Genomic DNA, 11,766 nt, shown 5'->3' with positions numbered 1-11,766 from the left:
GTGTGTGAGTGTGTGAGTGTATGTGTCTGTGTGTGTGTGTCTGTCTGTGTGAGTGTGTGTCTGTCTGTGTGTGCCTGTTTGTGTGTGCCTGTCTGTGTGAGTGTGTGTCTGTGTGTTTGTCTGTGTGAGTGTGTGTCCGTCTGTGTGAGTGTGTGTCCGTCTGTATGTGTGTCTGTGTGAGTGTGTGCATGTCTGTGTGACTGTGTCTGTCTGTGTGAGTGTTTGTCTGTCTCTGTGTTTGTCTGTGTGAGTGTGTGTCTGTCTGTGTGTGTGTTGTCTGTGTCATTGAGTGTGTGTCTGTCTGTGTGAGTGTGTGTCTGTCTGTGTGTGTGTCTGTGTGAGTGTGTGTCTGTCTGTGTGTGTCTGTGTGAGTGTGTGTTTGTCTGTGTGTGTCTGTATGTCCGTCTGTCTGTGTAAGTGTGTCTGTGTGTGTGAGTGTCTGTCTGTGTGTGAGTGTGTGTCTGTCTGTGTGAGTGTCTGTATGTGTGAGTGTCTGTGTGAGTGTGTGTGTCTGTCTGTGTGAGTGTGTGTCTGTGTGAGTGTGTGTGTGTCTGTGTGTGTGTGTTTGTTTGTCTGAGTCCTTGAGTGTGTGTCTGTCTGTGTGACTGTGTGTGGGTCTGTGTGAGTGTGTGTTTGTCTGTGTGAGTGTGTGTCCGTCTGTGTAAGTGTGTCTGTGTGTGTGAGTGTCTGTCTGTGTGTGAGTGTGTGTCTGTCTGTGTGAGTGTCTGTCTGTGTGAGTGTCTGTGTGAGTGTGTGTGTCTGTCTGTGTGAGTGTGTGTCTGTGTGAGTGTGTGTGTGTCTGTGTGTGTGTGTGTTTGTTTGTCTGAGTCCTTGAGTGTGTGTCTGTCTGTGTGACTGTGTGTGGGTCTGTGTGAGTGTGTGTTTGTCTGTGTGAGTGTGTGTCCGTCTGTGTAAGTGTGTCTGTGTGTGTGAGTGTCTGTCTGTGTGTGAGTGTGTGTCTGTCTGTGTGAGTGTCTGTCTGTGTGAGTGTCTGTGTGAGTGTGTGTGTCTGTCTGTGTGAGTGTGTGTCTGTGTGAGTGTGTGTGTGTCTGTGTGTGTGTGTGTTTGTTTGTCTGAGTCCTTGAGTGTGTGTCTGTCTGTGTGACTGTGTGTGGGTCTGTGTGAGTGTGTGTTTGTCTGTGTGAGTGTGTGTCCGTCTGTGTGTGTGTCTGTGTGAGTGTGTGTCCGTCTGTGTGTGTGTCTGTATGAGTGTGTGTCTCTCTGTGTGTGCGTATGTCTGTGTGAGTGTGTCTGTGTGTGTGAGTGTCTGTCTGTGTGTGAGTGTGTGTCTGTCTGTTTGAGTGTCTGTCTGTGTGAGTGTCTGTGTGTGTGAGTGTGTGTGTCTGTGTGAGTGTATGTGTCTGTCTGTGTGAGTGAGTCTGTCTGTGTGAGTGTGTGTGTGAGTGTCTGTTTGTCTGTGTGTGACTGTCTGTGTGAGTGTGTGTGTGTGTCTGTGAGTGTGTGTCTGTCTGTGTGTGCCTGTCTGTGTGAGTGTGTGTGTCTTTGTGGGGTGTGTGTGTCTGTGTGAGTGTGTGTGTCTGTCTATGTGTGTCTGCCTGTGTGAGCGTGCATGTCCGTGTGAGTGTGTGTGTCTCCGTGGTGTGGGTGTAGGGAGGAGGGGTTGATGATCTGCTTGGACTAGCCTGGTGATTTTACTTTCATGAACGTTGTAAATAGCTGGTGAAAGAATGTTGTTTTACGTCAAGTGCAGAGATGAGTAAAGAGAAACGTTAAAAAATAAGTTCGGTTTGCAGCCCCGTGGGGGCAGTTTAATAATTTCTCGGCCAAACATTACGTTTGTCACTGACACAGCATTATTGATAAATGCTACTGAGTTTATGATGAAACTCGGGGACTTTAGTCCACCAGCAGAACCATCGACCCAGTTCAAGTAAATATTAAACCTCAACGCAAGGGAATAAATTGTCCCGATTATCTACCGAAACCATTTTCCATCGGGCGCAACAGGCAACATATTGTTGACAGTTATATCTCGGCGATGATCGATGATGCCAGGCATTCCGTCCCAATCATAAACAAGTGTTCACCCGATAAACCAAAAGCAACGAATAACAGCATCTCATCCAGATTGTACAGCTATATTTATTAAGAATATTATATATTTGAAAAATCAAATTCAATCAATGTGTAGGAAATACAATATCAATAAAACAGTTATGCTAATTTTATAGCTATATACATCAAGTTAATAAGGATAATACTAGTAATAAAAAGCCCAAACTATTACATGCAAGGTGTGTTGGTGAAATTCAGAATCATTTTGATTCATCATAAAGACATGTCTATACAGAAATGCATTTTATACTTTTCAATAATTTCTTGTAAAATATGGATATTATCCAGTATATATTACATATATGTACATATAACATTTTTTCTAAAAATTAGTTTCTTTTAAGCAATAAAATTTCAATCTGATTTTCACTTTCACTTTTTTTTACAAATAATGTAAATAAACGTGTACATTTATTATAAATACAATCGTTAATCCAAATTTAAACAAACAGAATACGAGCTAGATCTTAATTACTCTCGACTTAATGCGCACAGAAAAATAAAGTTAAATGATAATGATAATGATCTTAAAATTTCAAGATGCTATGTTGAAACTTCAAGATACATACTTAGTTGAAATTAGAAAATAAGGATTTTGAAATTTCAAGATAATATGATGCAATTTTTAGATTATAACCTGAAATTTCAACTTATTGTCTTGAAATTTCAATGTACTAAGTTGAAATGTCATGATTCTATGTTGAAATTTCGAGATGCTAAGTTGGCATTTATACTAAGTTGAAATTGCAAGATGCTATTTTAGGGCCACTTGTTTTTTTTTGTTTTTTTTCTTAACATTTCAATATAGAAAGTTGATATTTCAAGATGCATAGTTGGAATTTCAAGATAATAAGTTGAAATTTCAAGAAAAAAACAAGTGGCCCTGAAAGGCTTCCGTAGTACGAGGAGGTCAGACAGAGGAAATCAAAACACAACATGAAACTCGCGCTGCACGATCTAATTAACATAATCTACACAGCTAGATGTAGACTGGCAATGATCACCATGATGTCATCCCGAGAGAGTTTACTGTACTGTTAAAAGCGGCGTTAAACCCAACTCACTCAATCACTCATCCCGGGAGATGGGAATAGCAGGCGTCCAGCTACCAGCTTGTTGTGAGAACCATATAACATGGCGATCGAGGGCAAGGCGTCGTCTCACTGATTACGTGTCATCGTCCCTCAATATACATGTACGCTGTAGCAATATCGGCGAGTGGCAGAAAACCTAACGCGGGACGCATAAAACCACACTGCTACAACGAATTTATCTTACCGACATGTTTTGACATGTAAAAGAATCAAAACTAATTCAAAATTGATAGAAAACAGCTGTTCGACTAAGCTGATTTTAACTTGTGGTATGTCACGTGACTTTCATTGACTCGGAAAAAGCGTGCGGCTTTTTGCTTCGAAGCGGGGTGTAAGGGATTTATTCTCCCGCTGAGAAATCCACGTGCAGCCTGTAATCTTCTTTGCGGGGTTTTAAGGGATTTATTCTCCCGATGAGAAATTTACCTCCCCCAAGGCGGGATACATAGTATTTTATCAAGATCACGTGAACCAATCAGATCTCACCATTCTGAAATGGTGATATAAAACCACTTTTGTCTTCGTGGTCGAGAATATTTACAGGCTGTGTGATGTAGCAGGTGTATTGATGCTAACGGCATAAAATAACATTCATCTACTAACCACTTCTATCACTAACTACAACTATCAGATTCTATAAAAGCGGATAATCAAAGCAGAGTTGAATGTACGAATCTGCCTATCCGAGGGGATGTGAGGTGAAATAACGTCGCATCCAAGATTATTGCACTTATATAGCGACGTGCATACACGTGTGTGTGTGTGGCTGCTTGTACTAGTCCGGACTGATGCCGATTTATAGTGCTCGCCCACTGAGATACCATGCCGCAGTTTAACATGAATACCCCACTCAGACACAGTATACTGACTCCGAGCCGACCAGTCCTTGTTTTAGCCCCTTAATGCCGAGCGCCAGACAGGGTAACAACAAGTACCATCTTTTAACGTCTTTTGGTATGACGCGGCCGGGGATCGAACCCGGGACCTTTCTCACTCCGGGTGGACGCTCTACCACTAGACCACGGAAGCGGTCCTTTAACAGGAAGGTCCCCATGTCATATACAAGATAATTGAATGAGCGGAGAGTGAGTGGATGAATTCTGTTTTATACCTGAAACACGGAGGCGGTCGACTATCGCAGGAAGAGCAGGGTGGACAACTATAGCCAGTGCAGTTCACGCAACTCATTGCGAGCATCTGTTGTCATCACAAGGGAGAATCCATTCTTGAATCCTGCGACTCGACTGAATTTGGCCCCGCCCGGAAGAGGTTACGAGCTGCCAATCACCAAGACGTAGAGGACGCCCTCTTCAAATGGTTTCAAGCCGTGAGAAGCGAAAACATTCCGGTTAGTGGTCCGTTACTGCAGACCAAAGCTGGCGAACTTGCAGTGAAATTAGGCCATGAAGATTTCACGTGTAACACTGCAATTACGTGTATTGTGTTTTGTCTTATCCAAGATGGCGGACGTTTCCGAGCGAAAACGTGTATAACGAACAACGGATATAACGAACTCATTTCTCTGGTCCCTTGTAGTTCGTTATATCCGTGTTCTACTGATTTGACAATGATTCGTAGACACATTATTCTGATGCATTCGGAATCGATCAATGGACTCATCTTTTAACATATTTTTTATGATTATGGAAAGGATTTTGTCTCTTTTGTGTAGTTGGAAACTGTTCCAGCTGACGTTTAGCACCCCGTGGTTTGTACCTGGACTGACCCAAAGGACATGGGCGTGTCAAGGATGTAAGCATTGCTGGCACCGATGGGGAACCCGCCTTTCCGCATCACAAAGTTGTAGTCCAAGTCGTCCTCGTTAATGTCCTCATTTGACGGCACCGACACCCACAGCTTCCTCAGACCTGGAACAAAGTTGGGAGATAAGCTTTGTATTACACAACACCAATTACAGTAAACTACGGTTATAACGAACACGCTTATAACGAACTGACGGATATAACGAACTTACTTTTTGGTCCCGACTATTTGCTGTAGTTATGCTGTATATATGCTTATAACGAACTACGGTTATAACGAACTAAAATTAGTAGTCCCTTTGAGTTCGTTATAACCGTACTTTACTGTACGTATTGTTTGTCCATATACTATACATGTACTTCGTATTCTCTTTCTTGATTTGTACTGATAGGCAGATCAGGATATTAACGATACCTTACTTGTCAAATGTGTAGAGTTGAGTGTCTGCTAGGATGGAGGCAAACACAATCCACAATTACACATATACAGTAAAGTACGGTTATAACGAACTCAAAGGGACTACTAATTTTAGTTCGTTATAACCGTAGTTCGTTATAAGCATAAAAACAGCATAACTAAAGCAAATAGTCGGGACCCAAAAAGTAAGTTCGTTAAATCCGTCAGTTCGTTAGAAGCGTGTTCGTTATTACCGTAGTTTACTGTATATATAAACTTGATGTTCAAACAGTTGAATCGAAAAGTAGTCAATATTCCAGTCTTAGAAGCAAGTATTTAGGAACAAAAGTCTAATTATCTTCCCTTCAAGAAAACAGATAAAAAGTTCAACTAGTGGCCGTATTATCAACAATACTTTACGATACCACTCTGTATCAATATAGAAATATCACTTATAGTCAATTGTAGCATTGATAAGTCGTATCCAAAACAACTGTTTTGATCGAAACGAAACTGATTTTATTCATTAACATTTTAAGTTATTTCCGTTTTTCAGCAAATGTTGTTTCCCTGAAGATCTGAAGTCGGACATACGAGCTTTTACTGGTGAAGGGGGGTTAATGTGAGCTGAAGACTTGGAAAATCAAACAGAGATTGTATAAATCTAATCAGATCATTTAACAGGAGGAAATTAAGAACATTACAGATTTAGCTTGAAAAAAGGTATAAACTTAGCTAAGTTTAGCAGGAAGTGCATTATGCTTCAGACTTTTGAAAAATTATTGCTTTGACGCAAGGTATTTTTCCTTTAAAAAAATGCAGGGCCCCGTTCAACAAAGTGATCTTAGCGCTAAGTCAATCGTAACTCCCATTCTTTAACACTGACTTACGAAAATCATAGCGCTAAGATCGCTTTGTGGAACGGGGCTCAGGCTCATAGTTCAAAATACAAAAAAGAAATATCTAGTTTTGTAGCTGAAAAATATCTTATCTCTATACAAAATCGCCAGACCTCCCCCTCCTTACCAAGACCCACGATTTGGTAGTTGTTTCCTGATGTAATATCACTACACATGTGTTTATTCATTAATTTTAAATAGTAGGATAATTATAATTTCTTCAATACTTCACTTCGATTTTTTATTGCAGGATAATAACATATTCGTAAATTCGGTTTCCTTGTCCATATTTGTCTTACAGGTTTGTTTTAAGTTTCAGGTTTCAGGTTCCAGGTTTCACTTTAACATGTCTTTATGTACGTTAGTAAGTTGACACCACTGTTCTACATACCATCACCGCAACACTTGCAATAGAACAGACCAGTTACGCATCTCACCAGCACATTCAGGGGACCTGGGTAAACAGGACACAACTTTTATTAAAAAAATTATATCAATTATCTTCCGCATTCGACGAGTCCCATGCACTGACTGACCTGCGTGAGGATGTTGAAGCTAGCTTGGTCATCCCCTCGTTTCAAAATCCATCTTATCATTTACTCACGTTCGTGAAAAGTACACCACGTTTGATTCCAGAGAGTAATGATCAACGTGGTTTGGGGATTGTATTTAAGAGAGTTTGTTTGGTCTAATTCCGCTTTGAACAATTTTTCAGTTGTATCACGGCCTAAGAGTTCCGAGTGATGCTTGGACTCTATACGTGGACATCGTGCTGTCATTCTTATACAAATAACAAGCATGAAATACTCATATTCCCCGCCAATATGACATGTCCGGTTGTATGCAAGGCAAGAAAAATTGTACAGTTTTCAAGATCTGCTCCGAAAACGATAACTACCGCCATTTTCAGTCTAAGGAAACTTTTTTTAAAATACAAAAATTATCGAATGGCACCAGTTTACCACTAGATCGACCTATCTATGTGCCAAGTGTAATGAAGGAATATTGTACGGTTTTTAAGATCTGCTCCGGAATGGAGCACCACCGCCATTTTCAGTCTAAGTCACAGACGTTGCTATGGAAACTCGAAAAATAATTGTTAAAAAATCCCAAACTATCGAAAGGCACCAGTTCACAACTAGTCCTATCTTTGTGCCAGGTTTTGTTGAGATATCGCTCATGTTTTTTTAGTTCTGCTCCGGAAACGAAACGTGACGGACGGACGGACAGCACCGATTACTATATTCCCCTTCCCTGGAGGATAATAATGGAGAATCTGGGGTTCGAACCCACGACCACGGTTTGTCAGACGCTTGCAGCTCTGCACAGCGAACTGTGGCGTCGTAAACGACTAGGCACGCCATGTGAGTATTTGGGTGTTCCTGAAGTTAGATTTAACTGAGAAGTCATACTCACCGTGCAGAACGACGGCAATAACCACGACCAGGATCAATACCACCAGAAATACACCTCCACTGATGAAGACAAACATGTAGTTGCACTCTGGAATGACAAAAAAAAACACATAAACATGGTTATGCAAATGGTCGGATACAACCAGTTCGAGAAATGACGTTTCCATGACAACATGTTAAACTGTGTGAACATAGGGAACTTCTCTAATTAATGATTGCTCAAATGTCTCTCGTTTGACTTACCAAGGTCCAGGCACGAACTGGTGACGTTCACTTGGTTTGTACCTGTGAGGCAGCAACAAAAAACATTGTTAGTTCCCAAACAATGAAAAATATTCTGAATTGAAAATAAATAAATATCTAATGAGGATACAACATTGGTTCAAGACTTCACGGGGACAATTCATTTTGTTTCGATAAAAACCCATCTCCTCCTACTATCACTACTACTACTGCTATTACTACTACTACTACTACTACTACTACTACTACTATTACTACGACCACTAGTACTAGTGCTACTACTACTATTGTAACCACTACCACAAAAGCGGCGTTAAACCATACTCACTCACTCACTATTACTACGGAATGTTTTCAGAAGAATGGTAGATTCAAACGACTTACTGTTGAGATATGGAGCGCTGGACGACGTTCCTGTGGATTCAAAGACATAAGTTCATTAATCATGAGAAAATGTATTTCTATTAACAGTAATATATACCACCTTTATGTTCAAACACATAATTCGTTCAGTATTATTGGTCTTAGTTACAGAACAAAAGACACATTATAACAATATGATAAAAACAAAATATTCTTTTAAGGAAAGGGGGCGGTCGGGTAGTCTAGTGGTTAAAGCGTCCGCTCATGACGCCGAAGACCCGGGTTCGATTCCCGACATGGGTACTATGTGTGAAGCCCATTTCTGGTGTCCCCTGCCGTGATATTGCCGGAATATTGCTAAAAGCGTCGTAAAACCACTCACTCACTTTAAGAAAAGGAAACGCTATGGACAGGGGTTTGTCGCTTTTTTTTTTATTTATACATGATTCATAATGCTGGCTTCGATTCAATGAAAGTAAATAACAACAAGCTGCTTTTATTACCTGATTCAGATTCTATACTCAGAGTATAGGTCAGATTCAGAGGGTACTGAACACCATTGGCCAGAACTGCACTGTACAGCCCTCTTCTGTTGTCAGTGACATTAAAATGGGAAAATTCAAAATAATAGATGTCCGACGAGTTATTCAATCGGTATTCATCCATTCTATCTGAATTATTTTTCAAAAGGTTTATTTTCGACTGTCCGTAGAATGTCCACGTGGCTAGTACAGGCCTTGGGTTAGCTCGCACAGTGAAATTGACCACGATGGTTTCTCCCTTGACCAGTGGATAGACTCTGGACTGGTTGACCAGTGGATAGACTCTGGACTGGTCAGCTGCGTCATACAGTTCTGGATCACCTGGAACAATGGACAGTGAAGAACAGCATCCACAACAACACTTGAGACGGCATGTTTTCATCTACATCACCCATCCTTTCTCCAAGGACCAAATGGTTATTTAACACCTAAATAGAACATAGTATATACATATGCATATATAGAGCATTTATATCTAAATCATATGACGTGGGTGTGAGTGATTGTTTGTTTTAATACAACTGAACACAAACATTGTGTATTATTGCTCTTAAAATTTTAGATTCTGTTAAAACACTAATGTGGTGGTTTGTTTATGATGGATAGAAACATCGAAAAAGCCATTCTGAAAATTTCGTTTTCAGATATATGAGTACATGGTTACTTTAATAAAGATCTAGAATGAAAATAAAATATGATATGTGGAACATTATGCTGACTCCGAGACGACCAGTCCTTTATCTCTTATTGCCGAGCGCTAGGCAGGGTAACATCAAGTACCATCTTTAAACGTCGTTTTTTAATGACGCGGACAAGACATAAAAGGGCAGACCATTGAGAAAATAATCAGAAACAGACAATTAACTTATGCTCACAGTCTACTTCAACCTCTATGTTGTTTTCCACTGTGCTGTGATTTAAAGCAGCATTGTTGTTGGCTTGACACACGTAATTTCCTCCATCTTCACATCCGGCGTCGGTCACCCTGTAGAAACTACTGAAACCATCAACCGGATGTTGATGTCGGCCATATTTATCTGTCAGATTTTCACTGTGAATGTTGACTCCATCCTTGTACCATTTGACGAGAGGGGGAGGAAATCCATCCACAGAACACATGAGCGTGATATTTGTGCTCATCTTGGTGAAGGACACGGAAACATTCCTCGAAGGGTCTGAAAAATAACTTGTTTACAGTTACAGAGGTGGAAGACGCATGGGGTGAAGACGACCTATTGCAAAATGTATATGATATGACTGGACGCATGCGCTATGGACATCCAAATTCGAACAATTTAAAAGTGAACTTATTAGTTCGCTTGTGTAAAGGTCAGAGTATGGGGTACTCACAGTTCACAAGAATTTCAATGGTCTGGTTTTCGCGTTGATTCGCATCTTGCTCAAAAACACAGGTATAATTTCCGTGATCTGGTATTTCAACTGGATGGAGCAAGAGAGTTCCGCCCGCATGAAAAAATGTATCGTCGCCCTCTTTCTTCCAGGACAGGCTACATGACGATGTGCATTGAGCGGAGCAGGAGACAGAAGCATTCATCCCGGCAACAACCTCCCAAGGGGATGGCCGATTCATTGTCATCAAAGCTGTAAAACAGATTTCTGACTTTCATGTTAATATGTGATTTTCAAAGTCTGTAAATGTTGGGAAAGTATAGACAACTTGTTAAACTTTTACTTGCAAGTTCAAACAACTTAAGTTTGTACCAGTAAGCATCGACAATGTGAACTTCGTTTACATTATGGGTCAACATAGTTTGAGTTTTATGCAAGGTGTTTCTGAATTCGTAACACGACTTCATTCTAAAACGCTAATCTGTGAAGCCCATTTCTGGTGTCACCAGTCGGGATATTGCTGGAATATTGCTTAAAGCGGCGTAAAACCACACTCACTCACCCACTCACTCTAACACAATATTCATGTCCGATGTTGGTCCACCCCGTCAAAGATTCATATTTTCTTATTCCTTAAATTATTTGGACAATAACTTCCGGCAATATCCATTTTACTCCACAAAAGGTGAGATGTTTGGGCAATATTGTTTTAACAACATGTTGGATTAAGATAAGGTGATAAACGTCAATGACCTACGTCGGTTTGGGCTCTCTTCCCACATTATGGCTGCCACACACTGATGTGCAGTGTTTAGGCATAAATACGATTATGAATATTCATAAAGCATTGGTCTTTTGATTTCAATATATATGTGTGTGTGTGTGTATTTATTTAGGTATCACAGTACTGTTTTTTTAAGAACTACGTTGTTTCTGCCCTCTTACGTGTAGAGTATATCACCAAAGGCTGCAATGCAACTGTTTCACTAATAAACCCTACACAAACCACGAAGATCGGAAAGAAAGTCACTGTGACAATATATATATGTTCAAGAATTGCATCAACAAGCTCTAAAAGTAACGACCACGTACCTGTTCCTAACCCACAGACACCTAACAAAAAGACGCCAGCGTAACAAGATGTCTTCATGGCTTCCACTGTGATCGCCGTTATGGAGGTTTGAGGGAAATGTTTTGACTTGGTTAATTTAATGACACATATGTCGACCCGACGTTTTTCAAGGGAAGTAATTCTTTTGTCGTAGCTATTTCCATATTGTTGTGTGCAACTGAACGGCTTCATAAAGGAAGTATTTACGTTTTAAAAGTGTGCACATGTGTGGGGTTGGTCTATCAGTTGAGTATAGGTTGAAGAAGGGCTAGGCTGGTAGGAACCTTTTAAGCTACATGTACGTTACAGTCAACCACAGTTTAATTTGAAGACAGAAGACCAGGTTCCAGTCAAGTTCAATAGAGCGATAAAACACCAAGGTAGTCATATGACAAGGTTTAGACAGTGTGAGACTTCTTGGATAAGACTTTTGGCATGATGAAGCTTCACTCACTTCTCTCAGTTCAGTGCAATTCCGGAAGATATCCGTGAAAGTTTGGGATATTGTAATAT

At 40.5% G+C, this 11,766-nt stretch overlaps 1 protein-coding gene across 1 annotated transcript; it reads right to left on the bottom strand.

The window, feature by feature from the left end:
- Nucleotides 1–4,092: 4,092 nt before the first annotated feature.
- Nucleotides 4,093–11,446, bottom strand: LOC124151509 (hemicentin-1-like). Its single transcript, XM_048403329.1, has 9 exons — nt 11,235–11,446; nt 10,143–10,394; nt 9,668–9,967; nt 8,754–9,113; nt 8,272–8,301; nt 7,888–7,929; nt 7,646–7,732; nt 6,621–6,683; nt 4,093–5,038 (listed from the first exon to the last, which is right to left on the bottom strand). The coding sequence occupies exons 1-9, from the start codon at nt 11,443–11,445 to the stop codon at nt 4,866–4,868; spliced, it is 1,518 nt and encodes a 505-aa protein (XP_048259286.1). The 5' UTR covers nt 11,446; the 3' UTR covers nt 4,093–4,865.
- Nucleotides 11,447–11,766: the final 320 nt, after the last annotated feature.

This window comes from Haliotis rufescens, unplaced genomic scaffold, assembly GCF_023055435.1.
Source record: "Haliotis rufescens isolate VD_foot unplaced genomic scaffold, xgHalRufe1.0.p SCAF_3, whole genome shotgun sequence".
Lineage (NCBI taxonomy): Eukaryota > Metazoa > Mollusca > Gastropoda > Lepetellida > Haliotidae > Haliotis > Haliotis rufescens.
The sequence above is the reverse complement of the archived record's forward strand: the minus strand, read 5'-3'. Positions and strand labels throughout refer to the sequence as shown.